General features: G+C 40.2%; 2 protein-coding genes across 2 annotated transcripts; one reads left to right on the top strand and one right to left on the bottom strand.

The window, feature by feature from the left end:
* Window positions 1–1027: 1027 nt before the first annotated feature.
* On the top strand, window positions 1028–4988 carry LOC141619665 (GDSL esterase/lipase At1g29670-like). The gene is made up of 5 exons (XM_074436683.1): window positions 1028–1543; window positions 2496–2620; window positions 3099–3335; window positions 3941–4172; window positions 4599–4988. The coding sequence occupies exons 1-5, from the start codon at window positions 1300–1302 to the stop codon at window positions 4808–4810; spliced, it is 1050 nt and encodes a 349-aa protein (XP_074292784.1). The 5' UTR covers window positions 1028–1299; the 3' UTR covers window positions 4811–4988.
* LOC141619666 (protein PALE CRESS, chloroplastic) lies at window positions 4976–9296 on the bottom strand. Its single transcript, XM_074436684.1, has 7 exons — window positions 9105–9296; window positions 8920–9005; window positions 7630–7824; window positions 7419–7505; window positions 6776–6826; window positions 5759–5938; window positions 4976–5445 (listed from the first exon to the last, which is right to left on the bottom strand). Exons 1-7 carry the CDS (start codon window positions 9226–9228, stop codon window positions 5212–5214), a joined length of 957 nt encoding a protein of 318 aa, XP_074292785.1. The 5' UTR covers window positions 9229–9296; the 3' UTR covers window positions 4976–5211.
* Between the last annotated feature and the right edge of the window lie 11338 nt (window positions 9297–20634).

Below are 20634 nucleotides of genomic sequence, written 5' to 3' on the forward strand. Positions count from 1 at the left end.
TCCATACCCACATACATACCCAGCATCACACCAATCTTCCTAACATTCGCTTCATTCTTTCTGCCCGAGATGGGAAGATCATAGACTCGAGACCATAACGGCAAATGAAATAGAGGAAGATCAGTCATCTTACCCGTCGTACTTGGCTCATTAAAACACCACACAAACTTATCAAAATGCCATGGTTGATTCTCCAGAACTCGCTCCTTGTCACGCATCATCCCAAATCGAAAGACAAAAGTCTTCTCTTTAGCATCAATAACATTCCCTATAATCGGTTTCAATGGATTCCACAGCTTTATCATCGTCTCTATTGCCGCTTTGACATTGATCGATTTCTGAGCCCATATACGCCCCACCAACATCAACTGACCGCGCTCATCTTCTTCCTTGGACCCCTCATCCCACACGAAAGATTGTTCCTCCCTCCTATCCTCTCCTCCCATTAATCCCTTCCCTTTGTTCGAAGATGTGGCCATCGGAACTCGCTATCTTCTAGACCTGCACAAAAACAAAACAAACAACCAAAACAGAACAGAAACCCTAGCAAATCTCACGTGTAAGCGTGAGAGAAGCCTCGAGTCGGAGGAGAAAGCCAAGACCTAAACCCTAGACCTAGACAGGAACCCTAGGAGAGAAACCCTAGAAAACTTTTATTGTTAATTTTTTCCTCCCTCCTATCCTCTCCTCGATGTCGTTGAGACTAAAGAATTTGAAACAGTATATGATGAAATTATTATGTGTATTTCTCATTTCGGTTGACATTAATTTGATTGAAAACCATTTGTGCACCTTACAAATGGCAATTTAAAGGACTTATATTGCTATGAATAGAATGTTTTTGAAACTTGGTACTTTTAACTTTTCACTTTTTCTTTTTACCACTATTATTCACACAGTTAATAACCATTAATGAGATAAATGAGATATTGGTTTATCTTATCTTGAATTAGAACCAGCCATTTCTATGTTTATAAATAGAAAAAGTTCATGTATATATATGAAAATTAAACTTAGTTTTCTCACTAACCTTTTAAAGTTTACTCGTTAAAAAAAACAAAAAAATTAAAACAAAAAATTAAAAATTAAAACAAAACCATTATTTTATTTTACACTTATATCCCACTCATTTGTTCATTTTGTTTATATCATTCTCCACTTCGCTCTAAATTATCAATTTGAAAGTCAAAAATATATTTTAAAAATCTTTTTGCCGAGTTCAATTCACATAGTGCAAAAAATAATTTTGAAATTTTTTATCATTTTAAACCGTTATATTTTTGAGGATAATAACAAAATATGGCTAGATATATGTACACCTTTGTATTATTGATCACAACATTACAATTATTTGTAAGATATGGAGTAGCTCAAAGTGCACAAGTGCCATGTTTATTTATTTTTGGAGATTCATTATCAGATAGTGGTAATAATAATCATCTTGCATCAATAGCTAAAGCTAATTATTTACCCTATGGAATTGATTTTCCACTTGGACCAACCGGAAGGTTTACAAATGGCAGGACTACAATTGATATTATTGGTATATTTCATCATTTATTTAATTACCTTTTAACTCAGTTAATTTCGAAATATTAATTTATCTTTTTCGAAAGATTAGATAAAACAAATGTAAAATAATAACATGAATATATAGTCTCTCTTGTTATAACAAATTATATTAGACTAGGTCATGAATGTTGTCATAGAAACACATATACTTTTATTTAGAATCGGGTGTTCAAATCGACGCTCACAAATAACGGTAGTGTATATTAATCTCTGACATTATAAATAGACCTGGCAAATATGTCAGGTCGTGTCGGGTTTGTATTCGTGTCACATGTAAACGGGTCACAAACCCTTCAACCCAGACTTGACCCAATTAAATCTCGTGTCGAGTTCGTGTCGACCCACTTACATAAATGAGTCATCAAGTTTCAACCCTAACCCATTAATTTCGTGTCGTGTTTTCGTGTCATTTTCATATTTGGAAAGTTTAAGTATATTTATGTGATGGGGGGATCAAGAAAAATTACGATTAATTTAGTAAACAGGTCATTCGTGTCGGGTTCGTGTTTAGAGAGCTCAACCCTAACCCAACTCAGTTAAATATCGTGTCGTGTTCGTGTCGACCCACTTACATAAATGGGTCATTCAGCCCTAATTATAACCCGTTAATTTCGTGTCGTGTTTTCGTGTCGTTGTTTGCCAGCATTAATTATAAGCAACCTATATTTGTATTCATTATTTATTTCCCTCTTACATGTAAACATAATCCCCTAAATATTTGTACTCATTATTTATTTCACTCTACATGTAAACATAATCCCCTAGGCTAAAGATTAGCTTTAGTTAAAACAATGCTAGCTCAATAATTATTGAAAATATATTATAATAATAAGAATAGTAATAATAAACCACTTAATTTATGTTATTATGAAGAATACAAATTTTTTGTAACTAATAGTAGTTGTTTAACGTTTCTTATATAGGTGATCACCTTGGTCTGGATAGCTATATCCAACCGTTTTCAAATAAGTCTCATGTTGAGTATGCCAAAGGTGTAAATTATGCATCTGGTTCAGCTGGAATTGATCCTCAAACTGGAACGCAAGTGGTGAGTACAAAAAATTTGCGATTTATCCAGTGGCGGAGCTAGGAATTTAAGTCAGTGGAGGCGAGAATTTTTAGCGGTGGCGAAACAGTAATATTATAAGGGGACCCCAAAAAAATTCGAAAATTTTAACTAAAAAATTCGAAATTTTCAAACGCCAGCGGGGGCGACCGCCGACCGCCCCTGCTAGCCCCTCCCTGGCTCCACCACTGGATTTATCATTTACCTATATTAAGCCCTACAAAGTACATTTATTCATGAGCGACCAATCGTCTATTACACATAGGTCTGCTTACGCATCACAAACTCGTGAAAGTATCTCAAATATGATTCAAAACGTATTTAATTATCCCTATTAGTCTATTGTACAACTAACTAAAATCATTTTTAACACATTTTGCATAATTTATATATTTGTAAGAGTTTGATACTGAAACTCGCACTTTAAAATTAATTTATTTACATTATGTTTTATACATAGGGGCAACGAATTCCAATGGATAAGCAATTGGAACATCATAAACAGATTGTAAACAAAATCATAACAGATGCAGGAACAGATAAAGCTGCTATGCATTTGAACAAATGTTTGTATTCCGTTTATGTTGGAAGTAATGATTGGATGCTCAACTTTTTTGGTGGTGGTACTATGAAGTATAAACTTAGCCCTAATTCTTTTGGTGATGATCTTATTATAAGATTAATGCAACAAATTAATGTGAGTTTATATATACTTTTAATCTCTTTTGCAATTTTTTTAACTAAACCTAAAAATTTTGAGATAGAAGAGAACATAGTATTACCGGGTGGTACTGAATTATGTATCATCGTATACACACACAAATAATATTATTATTACTATACATTAATATAATACGCGTAATATGGAGTACTAATAAGATGAATTTAAAGAATAGTACTGTACTCTATATCCCGATCATTTGTTTAGTTATTCCATTTATGGGTGTCCCATTCAAATGACTTTGTGTCAAAACTAAAAGTAAACAAATGACTGGGATGAAGGGAGTATATTACAGTTAATGTGAGTATAATAATGGTACCAAAATCTAATTTTCACCTAATATCGTTGTATCATCATTCATAGTAACGATGAATATATGAATATTTCACATCACTTTTTAAATAAAATGAGTTGTAACTTGTACTTGACAATAGAGAATATCACCACCATACTCGTATATAAAATATATATATAATATATAATAATATAATGTGCTTGTTATATTATATTGGCGTTAATTCCATGATATTATGATAATACTAAAAATCATTCTAACTCGAAATTTTCGGGTATAATTTTAGAAACTATACAATATGGGAGCAAGAAAGGTGATCATATTTGGGTTAGGACCTTTAGGATGTCTTCCTCCAGTTGGTCCAATGGGTATGTGCTCTCCATATGCAAATGCCATCATAGAGAAGTGGAACAACAAGCTTAAAGTAATGGTTGAAACCTTGAATTCACAATATGGTGATGCTAGATTCATATGGATCAATAGTATTCAAATCATAACCAAAGATCTAAAAGGCCTAGGTAATCAACTTTATCCACTACTTTTTCTCGATTTCATGACAACAGATCGTTATAATAATAAAAAACCGTATTATATTCTGTATATAGAAATATTGTGTATAATTCATTAATAAACCCTAAAAGTGGCCACTTAAGCGGATCATGCCGACTCAGCCAGGCGGTTGAGTCACAAATGGCATCACCCGCCTGATCGACCTGACCGACCCAACCCTCGACCTGTCAACAATAAAAAATAAAAATAAAAATAAAATTTGGCCTAGCTCGTTAAGTTAGCCTAGCCTGACCCTGTCACGAGCCGGTTTAGGGTTAGGCATGGGCGCCCGGCCTTGTGATCACCTCTATACTAGACCCTAATGCATGCTTATTCATACACGAGTTTTACTAATAATACCGTTATATATAACGAGGTTTGAAATAAAAATGCAGGGTTACCGGTTCGAAACTCTCCATGTTGCAATGTGATGTCATTAGCATGTGTACCATTAAGTAAACCCTGTAAAACAAGGAATGATCATGCCTATTGGGATTTAGCACATCCAACTGAAGCTGCTAACCGGGTTTTGGCTGCTCGAGCTTATAGGGCACAACAACCTAATGATGCTTATCCCATGGACATTAGTAGCCTTGCTGCCCTCTAACCTCTACTTCTTTTGGAAAGCAAGCCCTGTAGTGTAGAAAAGTAGGCTGTATACGTCCGGTCGCTGTTATAATGTGAATCCTCTTTCGAGGCACTGGGATAATAATAACGATCAGCGATGATTTAAGATAAGAATGTACTTTGTTTTTAAGGTTAATAAACATGATTAGCCTAAAAAAGCAAGCGTAATCATACTTTCCGACTCCTTTGAAATATTTGGCTTCTGCACCTTCATCTAGGATTCGGCCACTCGTTTTTATAGCAGGAACAATATGGGAATTTAAACTAATGCAAAATCATTTTTTTGTAAAATATGCTATGCTATAATGATATTAATGTTCTAAAAAAAAAAAAAAAAAAAAAAACAGCACTAAAAATTTAACTGACAATACTAAAAAGCTTTTACCATTGCAAGTTAATAGCAAGGTCAAGGAGATCGACGACCTGTTTTATGGCTCGCTGTTTCTCCTGTTGTTTCATTCGAGTTGCGACCGATTCTGCATCAAAGCCTTGTGTATTCACTACTTCCATCTGTTTGTCTCTTACCTCTCTCAACAATTCGTCAACCTCTCTTACAAAATCTACCCTCAGAAGAACATCATCGGTTTCCAATAGAGGTCGCATTGGCCCTTGATGCTGAGTAACCAATTAAAAAAATATCATTTTTAAATAACGCTAGTAGAACCGTGTTAAAACTAGGGCCACAGGGTATTTGAAAAACTAGGGCCGGTCTGGGCTATTTGATCAGCTCTACTCAACGCCTCAAATGCTCTGCCTATGGCTAGGTAAGGGGTCAGAAAGCACACAGAGGTTGTTTCTGCATGACGCCATGCCATACTGAAAATTTCATCAGTTTTTTTTGATTTCCAGCAAGTTGAGGAAAACCGACTTGAATACAAGCTCATAGGAATCAAATGAGAAATATTGGGTAGAAAGATAGGTGGCGTACCTTGTCTAAGTCAAACCCTGCAGGAACTATAATACTGAATGGATCCTCTCTGGGAAACGTTTCGACCATACGCTTCTTGCAATCCTTTAGCCAGACATCATCATCAAACCCGTCATGCATATTCAAAAGATCGCTGAGCAACCGCATTGCAGGAGAGGCCTCCCGTTTCAAAATCTCAGCCTAGGATCATAGTATTAGAGTAAAAATATACTGAGCTAAAGAAGTGACAAACTGAATACAACAACAACAACATCAGAGCCTTAATCCCAAAATAATTTGGGGTCGGCTGACATGAATCATCCTTTGGAACCGTCCATGGGTGAACGCACACCTCAATGCGAAAAAAATAGAAAAGAAAAAGTGAAAAACAAAAGGGGAGTGAAACATAATACAAAAGCCAGGTAATAACAAATGAAAATATGAAAAACAAAGTAATAGTGAAGAATTTGGTTTCAGTTTTTCAGATACCCAGGTCAAAAGTACGGAGAATGTAGATGTTGATTAATATTTTAATATGAATTTAAGATTACCGTTGAAACCTCGAAAGGAACCTTGTTCCTTTCAAGGTACATACAGATACAGCTAAGAGACGGACTCAAAATGCATAAGGTGGTGAAGTAGTATCCATCTATGATCTACCAGACCATCAAATACGTATGTATCACTTTTTCGTTTAGACAGGGGTGGAGGGAGGGGGATGGCAAGAGCAGACGGTCCTGATTAAAACGAGGTAGGACGGATGGTCCTGATTAATTACCAATATGATACATCCTTAGTCATTACCAGTTACCACCCGCAGCAGCTGGTCTAAAGGCTCAGAGGTGACTATTAAGCAGCATAATAATAGACGTTGGAACAGCTGGCTGTCTGGAGACTAACTCATGAAGTAGGTTGAATTTCTAGAGTCAAGACAACATTTTTAAAGCTCTTTATCTCAAAGTTTCAATAGTTCAGAGGATTCAAACAGATACGGGTTTCTAGAAGGTAGTTCAATCAATTATGAAGTTAAAAACGTACCTCAACTCTCCTGTACAGAAGGTCCAGGCTCCTGATTGCATCCTTTTCATCCTAAATGAAGATTAAAAGAAAACTTCATCTGGGGAAAATAAAGCACAGTGTATGAACATGAATAAAGATTAACCTAGCAGTAAAAAAAGGGATGATTCTGCACTGCGACAGAATAAACTACAAGTTCAGCAAAAAGTATTCATCCAACTGTTGAATGATTTGGCATACCATTCAATTCAGGTAGCGGTTTTAGGACAGACAATTTAGTTTGAGGATTGGCCAACTGAACCGGAAGCCATGCAACCGCAATCCATCCATTTAAAGAGAACACGTAACATAGACGCTCAAAACTTATGTGACAGTTCTCATCAACTGCTTCCCTACACTATTTTCTTTTCCCTTTGTTTTCGGCTTAGGCTTAAGAAGGGCAGCCTGAACAAATCTCTTTAAGGTGAAAACAATGTAACTGAAGTGCGCTGCTAATTGATATAGATAACATAGCTATCATAGCAAAACAATCAGAAGAATGGCCATCAGATGGACTGCTAAATGATTCCTCCAGCAAAAAACATACATCTCTTCTTGCAAGATCAGAAGAATGGCCATCAGATGGACTGCTAAATGAAAATGCGTAAATAAACAAAAAACATACATCTCTTCTTGCAAGATCAAGTCGATTCCAGATGACCATTAGAACTAGTTCGTCAAGCTCCCCTCTCTCAGCAGCTTCCTCAATTTTCTGAAAACACGCGAAGGAGTGAACCAAAAAATAAATCATCCAGAAAATCGTAGCTTCTGAGAAATAATAGCAAGGTAAGAAGTGAAGGATCCAAAAAAACACTGAAGACTGCATCAGTTACTACCTCTTCTACTTCTTCTTCCGCTCTTATAAAGCTTGAGACCAATCTTCGTGCTTTCATCACATCTTCGTCCGGATATCCTTTCAAACGTGTACCAATTTCTCGGTATTCTCTGACCTTTCGCTCCTCTTCGTCGTCTTCTTCTTGGCGCTTTTTATGCAATTCTTTAGTCTTTTCACGCTGCTGAGCTTGCCATTCCTGTTAAACAAATTATGACAGCTCCAATAAGAAGTAAAAATTACAACAGTTCTATCATCCACATCAGTCGACTCATTAATACATTACGTTGTATCAGTGTAGTCCATCACACTTCAGATAACATCTTCAATTACGAATCATATGCATATTACACAGATTCAAATTACTTGGTTTTGAGAATATAATTCCTAGGTCCCAATCATTTGTTTACCTTTTTTTATTCATTGTAAGGGGTATTTTAATCAAAGATAAATAAATGATTATGACGGAGGGAGTACATTCATAGATGACAAACAACTTGACAATAATGATAACAGGACAGTGATTCAAGCAAGTCATCATTATTAATCAGCATCCTGATAATCCTCCTCATAAGCCCAACCACAGTCACAAGAAGCCACCACCACCACAACAACAACCACCACCTTCGAAACCATATACTCCGTCCGTCCTAATCTACTCCCTCCGTCCCGGTCAATTGTTGTCCTTTGGTTTTGACACAAAGACCAAGGAAAGAGGAAGGAGTCAATTACTAAATGACAAGTGGAACAAATTGGGTGTAAATGATCAAATTGCTCATCAAGTTCATTCTTAAAATAGAAAGAACAACCTTCGAACCCATATACTCCTTCGAAACCATATACTCCTTCCGTCCTAATCATCTATTTATTTTTGATTAAACTACCCTCACAATTAACTAAACCATATACAAGTGACCACATTATATTCCCTCTGTTCCGGTCATTTGTTGTCCTTTTCTGTCTCAGTCAATTGTTGTTCTTTCTATTTTAAGAATGAACTTGATGAGCAATTTAATCATTTACACTCAAATTGTTCCACTTGTCATTTAGTAATTGGTCCCCTCCTCTTTTCTTGGTCTTTGTGCCAAAAACAAAGGACAACAATTGACTGAGAGTCTGAGACGGAGGGAGTAATTAACTAAACCGTAAAAAAGGAAAGATTTTGAGAGAATTCATATATTCCATTTCCCTCGACCTTTTTTATCCAAACACACCCGCTAATAAAACTAAATTAGCAACTTCATCAAGAGATACATACATACATACATAAATGCAAACATTAATACACACATACATCATCATAGAACTCTGGAGATAAACCTGGTGGCAGTTCCTGCAAGTCCAGCTCATCTTTACTCTTGGCCTTCCTTAAAATCGCTCCTTTTACGGTAAACAATAATAATTTAGGAACAAACACAAAAAATGAACAAACTTTAAGAAAAAAATTAAAAAAAAAGGATGAGGAAGAGTTAAATTTACCAGAAGAAGCAGGGAAATGATGAACAGCAAGAAAAGGGTGAGAAAGGTTGAGGGAAGAAGGAAAGTGTGTAGTTTTAGAGGGTAAGATTAATGGGAAACTTAGTTGGAAACCTCTAATCGCCATTGTTAGCTCTTTTTACAAGCTCACTTTTGTGCGGGTTTTCACTGTGCAGAAAAATCACACACTGGCTATATAAGTGGTCTCTCTATATCCGTTTTAAGTATAAAACCGGTTTAATATTATCTCGTACCCCAAAGGTCCTCTGTCGCTCCTTAAATTTTGTGTGACCGCTTTATCTGATCCGTGGATCTTTTTGTGTACTTCTGGAGAATTTTGTTCCGGTACCCTAAAATCCTGAAAACCGTGTATTATACACTTCAATTTGAGCCGTTCGGGAGGTCGTATCAGACCATGTTTCTTTTTCTCCCGTTTTTTCAACCACGTGTCCGAAGTCATTTCAATAGTTAACCTATTTGATTTCATTCCCAAATAACGAATATTAATCCATTTTTCACTATTATCCGAGGTTTGATGAATGTTGGTTCATCACGTACCGCACCCCCAAATGTCCTTCATTACTCCTCAAAATTTGTGTGGGTGTTCTTCAATTTAAGCCGTTCGGGAGGTCGTGCCGGACCACGTTTCTTTTCCTTCCGAATTTTCTACTACGTGTTCGAGGTCATTTCAGAAGTTCACTTATTCGATTTCAGCCTCAAATAAGAGTAAGACATTTGGGGGTTGGGGGAAGTGTCTTAGGTATGCCATAAACCAAAGCATTCATCGAACCTCGGATAATCGTGAAAAATGTATTAATACTCGTTATCCGAGGCTGAAATTGAATAGGTTAACTCCTTAAATGACCTCGGACGCGTGATAAAAAAAACCGGGAGAAAAAGAAATAAGGCACGGTACGACCTCCCGAACGGCTCAAATTGAAGGGTACCGGAATAAAATTCTCCGGAAATCGCGCAGAAAGTTCCTCGGGTCATATAAAGCGGCCACGCAAAATTTGAGTAGCAACGGAAGACATTTGGGGGTGCCGGTATGCCATAAACCAACATTCCACTAACCTCGGATAATCATGAAAAATGTATTAATACTCGTTATCCGAGGCTGAAATCGAATAGGTTAACTCCTGAAATGATCTCGGACGCGTGATAAAAAAACCGAGAGAAAAAGAAACAGGGTCCGGTACAACCACCCGAACGGCTCAAATTGAAGTGTATAATACACGGCTTTTCGGGATTCCAAGGTACCGGAACAAAATTCTCCGGAAATCGCGCAAAAAGTTCCTCGGGTCAGATAAAGCGGCCACGCTGAATTTGAGTAGCAACGGAAGACATTTGGGGGTGCCGGTATGCCATAAACCAGCATTCGTCGAACCTCGGAGAATCGTAAAAAATGTATTAATACTCGTTATCCGAGGCTGAAATTGAATAGGTTAACTTCTTAAATGACCTCGGACGCGTGATTAAAAAACCGGGAGAAAAAGAAAAAGGGGCCGGTACGACCTCCCGAACGGCTCAAATTGAAGGGTACCGGAATAAAATTCTCCGGAAATCGCGCAGAAAGTTCCTCGGGTCAGATAAAGCGGCCACGCAAAATTTGAGTAGCAACGGAAGACATTTGGGGGTGCCGGTATGCCATAAACCAGCATTCGTCGAACCTCGGATAATCGTGAAAAATGTATTAATACTCGTTATCCGAGGTTGAAATCAAATAGGTTAACACCTGAAATGGCCTCGGACGCGTGATAAAAAACCGGGAGAAAAAGAAACAGGGTCTGGTACAACCTCCCGAACGGCTCAAATTGAAGTGTATAATACACGGCTTTTCGGGATTCCAGGGCACCGGAACAAAATTCTCCGGAAATCGCGCAGAAAGTTCCTCGGGTTAGATAAAGCGGCCACGCTAAATTTGCGTAGCAACGAAAGATATTTAGGGGTGACGGTATGCCATAAACCAACATTCGTCGAACATCGGATAATCGTGAAAACGTATTAATACTCGTTATCCGAGGCTGAAATCGAATAGGTTAACTCCTGAAATGACCTCGGACGCGTGATAAAAAAACCGGGAGAAAAATAAACAGGGTCCGGTACGACCTCCCGAACGGATCAAATTGAAGTGTATAATACACGGTTTTTAAGGATTCCAGGGTACCGGAACAAAATTCTCCGGAAATCGCGCAAAAAGTTCCCCGGGTCAAAAAAAGCGGCCACGCAAAATTTGAGTAACAACGAAAGACATTTGGGGATGCCGGTATGCCATAAACCGGCATTCGTCGAATCTCGGATAATCGTGAAAAATGTATTAATACTCGTTATCCGAGGCTGAAATTGAATAGGTTAACTCCTTAAATTACTCGGACGCGTGATTAAAAAACCGGGAGAAAAAGAAAAAGGGGTCGGTACGACCTCCCGAACGGCTCAAATTGAAGGGTACCGGAATAAAATTCTCCGGAAATCGCGCAGAAAGTTCCTCGGGTCAGATAAAGCGGCCACACAAAATTTGAGTAGCAACGGAAGACATTTGGGGGTGCCGGTATGCCATAAACCAGCATTCGTCGAACCTCGGATAATCGTGAAAAATGTATTAATACTCGTTATCCGAGGTTGAAATCAAATAGGTTAACTCCTGAAATGGCCTCGGACGCGTGATAAAAAACCGGGAGAAAAAGAAACAGGGTCTGGTACAACCTCCCGAACGGCTCAAATTAAAGTGTATAATACACGGCTTTTCGGGATTCCAGGGCCCCGGAACAAAATTCTCCGGAAATCGCGCAGAAAGTTCCTCGGGTTAGATAAAGCGGCCACGCTAAATTTGCGTAGCAACGAAAGATATTTAGGGGTGCCGGTATGCCATAAACCAACATTCGTCGAACATTGGATAATCGTGAAAACTTATTAATACTCGTTATCCGAGGCTGAAATCGAATAGGTTAACTCCTGAAATGACCTCGGACGCGTGATAAAAAAAACCGGGAGAAAAAGAAACAGGGTCCGGTACGACCTCCCGAACGTCTCAAATTGAAGTGTATAATAGACGGCTTTTCGTATTCCAGAGTACCGGAACAAAATTCTCCGAAAATCGCGCAAAAAGTTTCCCGGGTCAGATAAAGCGGCCACGCTAAATTTAAGTAGCAACGGAAGAAATTTGGGGGTGCCGGTATGCCATAAACCAGATTCGTCGAACCTTGAATAATCATGAAATGTATTAATACTCGTTATCCGCGGCTGAAATCGGATAGGTTAACTCCTGAAATGATCTCGGACGCGTGATAAAAAAACCGGGAGAAAAATAATCAGGGTCCGGTACGACCTCCCGAACTTATCAAATTGAAGTGTATAATACACGGTTTTTCGGGATTCCAGGGTACCGGAACAAAATTCTCCGGAAATCGCGCATAAAGTTCCTCGAGTCATATAAAGCGGCCACGCAAAATTTGAGTAACAACGGAAGACATTCGGGGATGCCGGTATGCCATAAACCAGCATTCGTCGAACCTCGGATAATCGTGAAAAATGGATTAATGCTCGTTTAATGCTCGTTATTTAACGCTAAATCGAATAGGTTAACTTCTGAAATGACCTTGGACGCGTGATTGATAAACCAGGAGAAAAATAAACTGGGTCTGGTACGACCTCCCAGTTGATAAACCAGGAGAAAAATGGACTATGTGATTTCCGGAGAATTTTGTTCCGGGACTCTGGAAACCCGGAAAAACGTGTATTATACACTTCAATTTGAGCCGTTTGGGAGGTCGTACCGGACCCAGTTTCTTTTTCTCCCGGTTTTTCAATCACGCGTCCGAGGTCATTTCAGGAGTTAACCTATTAGATCCAGCCTCAAATAACGAGCGTTAAACGACCATTAATCCATTTTTCACGATTATCCAAGTTCGACGAATGCTGGTTTATGGCATACTGGCACCCCCAAATGTCTTTCGTTGCTACTCAAATTTGGCGTGGCCGCTTTATCTGACCCGAGGATTTTTCTATGAGATTTACGAAGAATTTTGTTCTGGGACCCTCGAATCCCGGAAAAACCGTGTATTATACACTTCAATTTGAGCCGTACGGGATGTCGTACCGGACCCAGTTTCTTTTTCTCCCGATTTTTCAATCACGCGTCCGAGGTCATTTCAGGAGTTAACCTATTTGATTCAGCCTCAAATAACGAGTGTTAAACGAGCATTAATCCATTTTTCACGATTATCCGAGGTTCGAAGAATGCTGGTTTATGGCATACCGGCACCCGCAAATGTCTTCCGTTGCTACTCAAATTTTGTGTGGCCGCTCTATCTGACCCGAGGAACTTATTATGTGATTTCCGGAGAATTTTGTTCCGGGAACCTGGAATTCCGAAAAACCGTGTATTATACACTTCAATTTGAGTCGTACGGGAGGTCGTACCGGACCCAGTTTCTTTTTCTCCCGGTTTTTTAATCACGCGTCCGAGGTCATTTCAGGAGTTAACCTATTCGATTCAGCCACAAATAACGAGCATTAAACGAGCATTAATCCATTTTTCACGATTATCAGAGGTGGACGAATGCTGGTTTATGGCATACCGACACCCCCAAATGTCTTCCGTTGCTACTCAAATTTTGCGTGACCGCTTTATCTGATCCGAGGAACTTTATATGTGATTTCCGAAGAATTTTGTTCCGGGACCCTGGAATCCCGAAAAACCGTGTATTATACACTTCAATTTGAGCCGTTCGGGAGGTCGTACCGGACCCAGATTATTTTTCTCCCATTTTATCAATCACGCGTCCGAGGTCATTTCAGGAGTTAACCTAGTCGATTTAGCCTTAAATAACGAGCATTAATCCATTTTTCACGATTATCCGAGGTTCGACGAATGCTGGTTTATGGCATACCGGCACCCCCAAATGTCTTCCGTTGCTACTCAAATTTTGCGTGGCCGCTTTATCTGACCCGATGAACGTTTTATGTGATTTCCGGAGAATTTTGTTCCGGGACCCTGGAATCCCGGAAAAACGTGTATTATATATATACACTTCAATTTGAGCCGTTCGGAAGATCGTACCGGATCCAGTTTCTTTTTCGCCCGGTTTTTCAATCGCGCGTCCGAGATCATTTCGGGAGTTAAACTATTCGATTCAGCCTCAAATAACGAGCATTAAACGAGCATTAATCCATTTTTCACGATTATCCGAGGTTCGACGAATGCTAGTATATGGCATACTGGCAGCCCCAAATGTCTTCCGTTGCTACTCAAATTTTGCGTGGCCGCTTTATCTGACCCGAGGAACTTTCTACATGATTTCCGTAGAAATTTGTTCCAGGACCCTGGAATCCCGAAAAACCGTGTATTATACACTTCAATTTGAGCCGTTCGGGAGGTCGTACCGGACCCAGTTTCTTTTTTTCCCGGATATTCAATCACGTGTCCGAGGTCATTTCGGGAGTTAACCTATTCGATTCAGCCTCAAATAACGAGCATTAATCCATTGTTCACGATTATCCGAGGTTCGACGAATGCTGGTTTATGGCATACCGGCACCCCCAAATGTCTTCCGTTGCTACTGAAATTTTGCGTGGTTGGTTTATCTGATCCGATGAACTTTCTATGTGATTTCCGGAGAATTTTGTTCCGGGACCCTGGAATCCCGAAAAAACGTGTATTTCAATTTGAGCCGTTCGGGAGGTCGTACCGGATCCAGTTTCTTTTTCTCCCGGTTTTTCAATCACGCGTCCGAGGTCATTTAAGGAGTTAACCTATTCGATTCAGCCACAAATAACGAGCATTAAACGAGCATTAATCCATTTTTTACGATTATCAGAGGTTGACGAATGCTGGTTTATGGCATACCGGCACCCCCAAACTAGGTTGCACCAAAAGGGACACGGACACGGACACGGACACGACACGGACACGTGACACGGCATCCCATGAAATTTAGGACACGGGACACGGCATTTAAATTTAATAAAATATATATTTTATAGTTATATATGTGTGATTTTATTTTTGAAAAAGTATTGAATATTAAATTTAAATTAGTGAAAGTAAAACTTACGTTAATTATAACTCATTCTCATTTCCAAAACCAAAACCAACTTATAATCAATCTATTTCGACATCTCATTACTAGTCTAATAATATTATTTGTCTCCAATTCAACTTATTTCCCCATCAAATTTAACCATATAACAATTCTCGCCATTTAACTTAAATTCAACTTGATTCCGTTTGGAGGCCAGGTGTGTCCAAATACCATGGACACGGCTCAAAATACCATGGACACGTGTCGGACACATGCCGAAATAAAAGATGAAAGTTAGACACGGCTTTACAAGTGTCCGACACGTTTTGACGTGTGTCCGACGAGTGTCGTGTCCGACACGGGAACGCCGATTAGGAGGAGTGTCCGTGCAACCTAGCCCCCAAATGTCTTCCGTTGCTACTCAAATTTTGCGTGGCCGCTTTATCTGATTCGAGAAACTTTATATGTGATTTCCGGAGAACTTTGTTCCTGGACCATGGAATCACGAAAAACCGTGTATTATACACTTCAATTTGAGCCGTTCGGAAGGTCGTACCGGACCCAGTTTATTTTTCTCCCGGTTTATCAATCACGCGTCCGAGGTCATTTCAGGAGTTAACCTAGTCGATTTAGCCTTAAATAATGAGCATTAATCCATTTTTCACGATTATCCGAGGTTCGACGAATGCTGGTTTATGGCATACCGGCACGCTCAAATGTCTTCCGTTGCTACTCAAATTTTGCGTGGCCGCTTGATCTGACCCGAGGAATTTTATATGTGATATCCGAAGAATTTTGTTCCGGGACTCTGGAATCCCGAAAAACCGTGTATTATACACTTCAATTTGAGTCGTTCGGGAGGTCGTACCGGAACCAGTTTCTTTTTCTCCCGGTTTTTCAATCACGCGTCCGAGGTCATTTCAGAAGTTAACCTATTCGATTCAGCCTCAAATAACGAGCATTAATCAATTTTTCACGATTAGCCGAGGTTCGACGAATGCTGGTTTATGGAATACCGGCACCCCCAAATGACTTCTTTTGCTACTCAAATTTTGTGTGGACGCTTTATCTGACCCGAGGAACTTTCTATGTGATTTCCGGAAAATTTTGTTCTGGGGCCCTGGAATCCCGAAAAACCGTTTATTATACACTTCAATTTGAGCCGTTCGGGAGGTCGTACCGGACCCAGTTTCTTTTTCTCCCGGTTTTTCAATCACGCGTCCGAGGTCATTTCAGGAGTTAACCTATTCGATTTAGCCTCAAATAACGAGCATTAAACGAGCATTAATCCATTTTTAACGATTATCCGAGGTTCGTCGAATGCTGGTTTATGGAATACCGACACCCCCAAATGTCTTCCGTTGCTACTCTAATATTGCGTGACCGCTTTTTCTGACCCGAGGAATTTCTATGTGATTTCCGGAGAATTTTCTTCCGGGACCCTGGAATCCCGAAAAACCGTGTATTATACACTTCAATTTGAGCCGTACGGGATGTCGTACCGGACCCAGTTTCTTTTTCTCCCGGTTTTTCAATCACGCGTCCGAGGTCATTTCAAGAGTTAACATATTCGATTCATCCTCAATTAACGAGCGTCAAAGGAGTATTAATCAATTTTTCACGATTATGCGAGGTTCGATGAATGCTGGTTTATGGCATACCAGCACCCCCAAATGTCTTCCGTTGCTACTCAAATTTTGCATGGACGCTTTATCTGACCCGAGGAACTTTCTATGTGATTTCCGGAGAATTTTGTTTCAGGACCCTGGAATCCCGAAAAACCGTGTATTATACACTTCAATTCGAGCCGTTCGGGAGGTCGTACCAGACCCAGTTTCTTTTTCTCCCGGTTTTTCAATCACGCGTCCGAGGTCATTTCGGGAGTTAACCTATTCGATTCAGCCTCAAATAACGAGCATTAATCCATTTTTCACAATTATCCGAGGTTCGACGAATGCTGGTTTATGGCATACCGGCACCCCCAAATATCTTCCGTTGCTACTCAAATTTTGCATGGCTGCTTTATCTGACCAGAGGAACTTTCTATGTGATTTCCGGAGACTTTTGTTCCGGGACCCTGGAATCCCGAAAAACCGTGTATTATACACGAATTTGAGCCATACGGGAGGTCGTACCGGACCTAGTTTCTTTTTCTCCCTGTTTTTCAATCACGCGTCCGAGGTCATTTCAGGAGTTAACCTATTCGATTCAGCCTCAAATAACGAGCATTAAACGAGCATTAATCCATTTTTCACGATTATCCGAGGTTCGACGAATGCTTGTTTATGGCATTCCGGCACCCCCAAATGTCTTCCGTTGCTACTCAAATTTTACGTGGCCGCTTTATCTGACCTGAGGACCATTCTATGTGATTTCCGTAGAAATTTGTTCCGGGACCCTGGAATCCCAAAAAACCGTGTCTTACACTTCAATTTGAGCCGTTCGGGAGGTCGTATAGGACCCAGTTTCTTTTTCTCCTGGTTTTTCAATTACGCGTCCGAAGTCATTTCAGGAGTTAACCTATTCGATTCAGCCTCAAATAACGAGCATTAAACGAGCATTAATCCATTTTTCACGATTATCTCAGATTCAACGAATGCTGGTTTCTTTTTCTCATTGTTTTTCAATCAACTTGTTCGATTTCAGCCGTTCGATTTCAGCCTCAAATAACGAGCTTTAACACATTTTTCACGATAATCCGAGTTTCGGCGAATGCTGGTTTGTGGCACATCGGCACCCCCAAATGTCTTACTTTGGTGCTCAAACTTTGCGTGGCCGCTTTATCTGACCCGAGGACCTTTCTATGTGATTTCCGGAGAATTTTGTTAGGGACCGGGTCAAAAAACCGTGTATTATACACTTCAATTTCAGCCGTTCGGAAGGTCGTACCTCTGTTTCTTTTTCTCTCTGTTTTTTAATCACGCGTCCGAGCTTATTTCAGGAATCAACCTGTTCCATTTCAATAATTAACATGTTCGATTTCACCCTCAAATAACGAGCTTTAACGCATTTTTTACGATAATCCGAGTTTCGGCGAATGCTGGTTTGTGGCACACCGGCACCCCCAAATGTCTTCCGTTGGTGCTTAAACTTTGCGTGGCCGCTTTATCTGACTCAAGGAACTTTCTATGTGATTTCCGGAGAATTTTGTTCCGGGACCCCGGAATCCCGAAAAACCGTGTATTATACACTTCAATTTGTAGTTCGGAAGGTCGCACAGGACCTGTTTCTTTTTCTCCTGTTTTTCAATCACGCGTCCGAGCTCATTTCAGGAATCAACCTGTTCGATTTCAGGAATCAACCTGTTCGATTTCAGCCTCAAATAACGAGTTTTAACACATTTTTCACGATAATCCGAGTTTCGGCGAATGCTGGTTTGTGGCACACCGGCACCCCCAAACGTCTTCCGTTGGTGCTCAAATTTTGCGTGGCTTCTTTATCTGACCCGAGGAACTTTCTATGTGATTTCCGGAGAATTTTGTTCCGTGACCCCGGAATCCCGAAAAACCGTGAATATAACACTTCAATTTAATTTAGTTCGGAAGGTCGTCATCAGGACCTGTTTCTTTTTCTCCCTGTTTTTCAATCACGCGTCCGAGCTCATTTCAGGAATCAACCTGTTCGATTTCAGGAATCAACCTATTTGATTTCAGCCTCAAATAACGAGCTTTAACACATTTTTCACGATAATCCGAATTTCGGCGAATGCTGGTTTGTGGCACACCGGCACCTCCAAATGTCTTTCGTTGGTGCTCAAACTTTGCATGGCCGCTTTATCTGACCCGAGGAACTTTCTATGTGATTTCCGGAGAATTTTGTTCCGGGACCCCGGAATCCCGAAAAACCGTGTATATAAACTTCAATTTCAGCCGTTCGGAAGGTCGTACTGGACCCCGTTTTTTTTCTCCCTAATTTTCAATCACGCGTCCGAGATCATTTCAGGAATCAACCTGTTCGATTTCAGGAATCTACCTGTTCGAATTCAGCCTCAATTAACGAGCTTTAACACATTTTTCACGATAATCCGAGTTTCGGCGAATGCTGGTTCGTGGCACACCGGCACCGCCAAATGTCTTCCGTTGGTGCTCAAACTTTGCGTGGCCGCTTTATCTGACCCGAGGAACTTTCTATGTGATTTCCGGAGAATTTTGTTCCGGGACCCTGGAATCCCGAAAAACCGTGTATTAAACAATTCAATTTTAGCCGTTCGGAAGGTCGTACCAGACCCTGTTTATTTTTCTCCCTGTTTTTCAATCACGCGTCTGAGCTCATTTCAGGAATCAACCTGTTCGATTTCAGGAATCAACCTGTTCGATGTCAGCCTCAAATAACGAGCTTTAACACATTTTTCACGATAAACCGAGTTTCGGCGAATGCTGGTTTGTGGCACACCGACACCCCCAAATGTCTTCCGTTGGTGCTCAAATTTTGCGTGGCTGCTTTATCTGACCCGAGGAACTTTCTATGTGATTTCCGGAGAATTTTGTTCCGGGACCCCGGAATCCCGCAAAACCGTGTATTAAACACTTCAATTTTAGCCGTTCGGAAGGTCGTACTGGACTGTTTATTTTTCTCCTGTTTTTCAATCACGCGTCCGAGCTCATTTCACGTATCAACCTGTTCGATTTCAGGAATCAACCTGTTCGATTTCAGCCTCAAATAACGAGCTTTAACACATTTTTCACGATAATCCGAGTTTCGGCGAATGCTAGTTTGTGGCACACCGGCACCCCCCCAAATGTCTTCTGTTGGTGCTCAAATTTTGCGTGGCCGCTTCATCTGACTCGAGGAACTTTCTATGTGATTTCCGAAGAATTTTGTTTCGGGACCCCGGAATCCCGAAAAACCGTGTATTAAACACTTCAATTTCAGCCGTTCGGAAGGTCGTACCGGACCCTGTTTATTTTTCTCCTTGTTTTTCAATCACGCGTCCGAGCTCATTTCACGTATCAACCTGTTCGATTTCAGGAATCAACCTGTTCGATTTCAGCCTCAAATAACGAGCTTTAACACATTTTTCACGATAATCCGAGTTTCGGCGAATGCTGGTTTGTGGCACACCGACACCCCCCCAAATGTCTTCGGTTGGTGCTCAAATTTTGCGTGGCCGCTTTATCTGACTCGAGGAACTTTCTATGTGATTTCCGAAGAATTTTGTTTCGGGACCCGGAATCCCGAAAAACCGTGTATGTACACTTCAATTTCAGCCGTTCGGAAGGTCGTACCGGACCCTGTTTCCTTTTCTCCCTGTTTTTCAATCACGCGTCCGAGCTCATTTCAGGAATCAACCCGTTCGATTTCAGAAATCAACCTGTTCGATTTCAGCCTCAAATAACTAGTTTTAACACATTTTTCACGATAATCCGAGTTTCGGCGAATGCTGTTTTGTGGCATACCGGCACCCCCAAACGTCTTCCGTTGGTGCTCAAATTTTGCGTGGCTTCTTTATCTGACCCGAGGAACTTTCTATGTGATTTCCGGAGAATTTTGTTCCGTGACCCCGGAATCCCGAA

Source organism: Silene latifolia, chromosome X, assembly GCF_048544455.1.
Source record: "Silene latifolia isolate original U9 population chromosome X, ASM4854445v1, whole genome shotgun sequence".
In the NCBI taxonomy this organism is placed as follows: Eukaryota; Viridiplantae; Streptophyta; class Magnoliopsida; order Caryophyllales; family Caryophyllaceae; genus Silene; species Silene latifolia.

Bases quoted from the DNA above. Each gene is read 5' to 3' on its own strand.
- LOC141619666 (XM_074436684.1), bottom strand. From the start codon at position 9,228: ATGGCGATTAGAGGTTTCCAACTAAGTTTCCCATTAATCTTACCCTCT. The intron at 9,006-9,104 runs GTAAATTTAACT...TTACCGTAAAAG, and splicing joins TCATTTCCCTGCTTCTTCTG to GAGCGATTTTAAGGAAGGCC. The intron at 7,825-8,919 runs GTATGTGTGTAT...TTTGTTTAACAG, and splicing joins CTCCAGAGTTCTATGATGAT to GAATGGCAAGCTCAGCAGCG.
- LOC141619665 (XM_074436683.1), top strand. From the start codon at position 1,300: ATGGCTAGATATATGTACACCTTTGTATTATTGATCACAACATTACAA. The intron at 1,544-2,495 runs GTATATTTCATC...TTTCTTATATAG, and splicing joins GACTACAATTGATATTATTG to GTGATCACCTTGGTCTGGAT. The intron at 2,621-3,098 runs GTGAGTACAAAA...TTTTATACATAG, and splicing joins CTCAAACTGGAACGCAAGTG to GGGCAACGAATTCCAATGGA.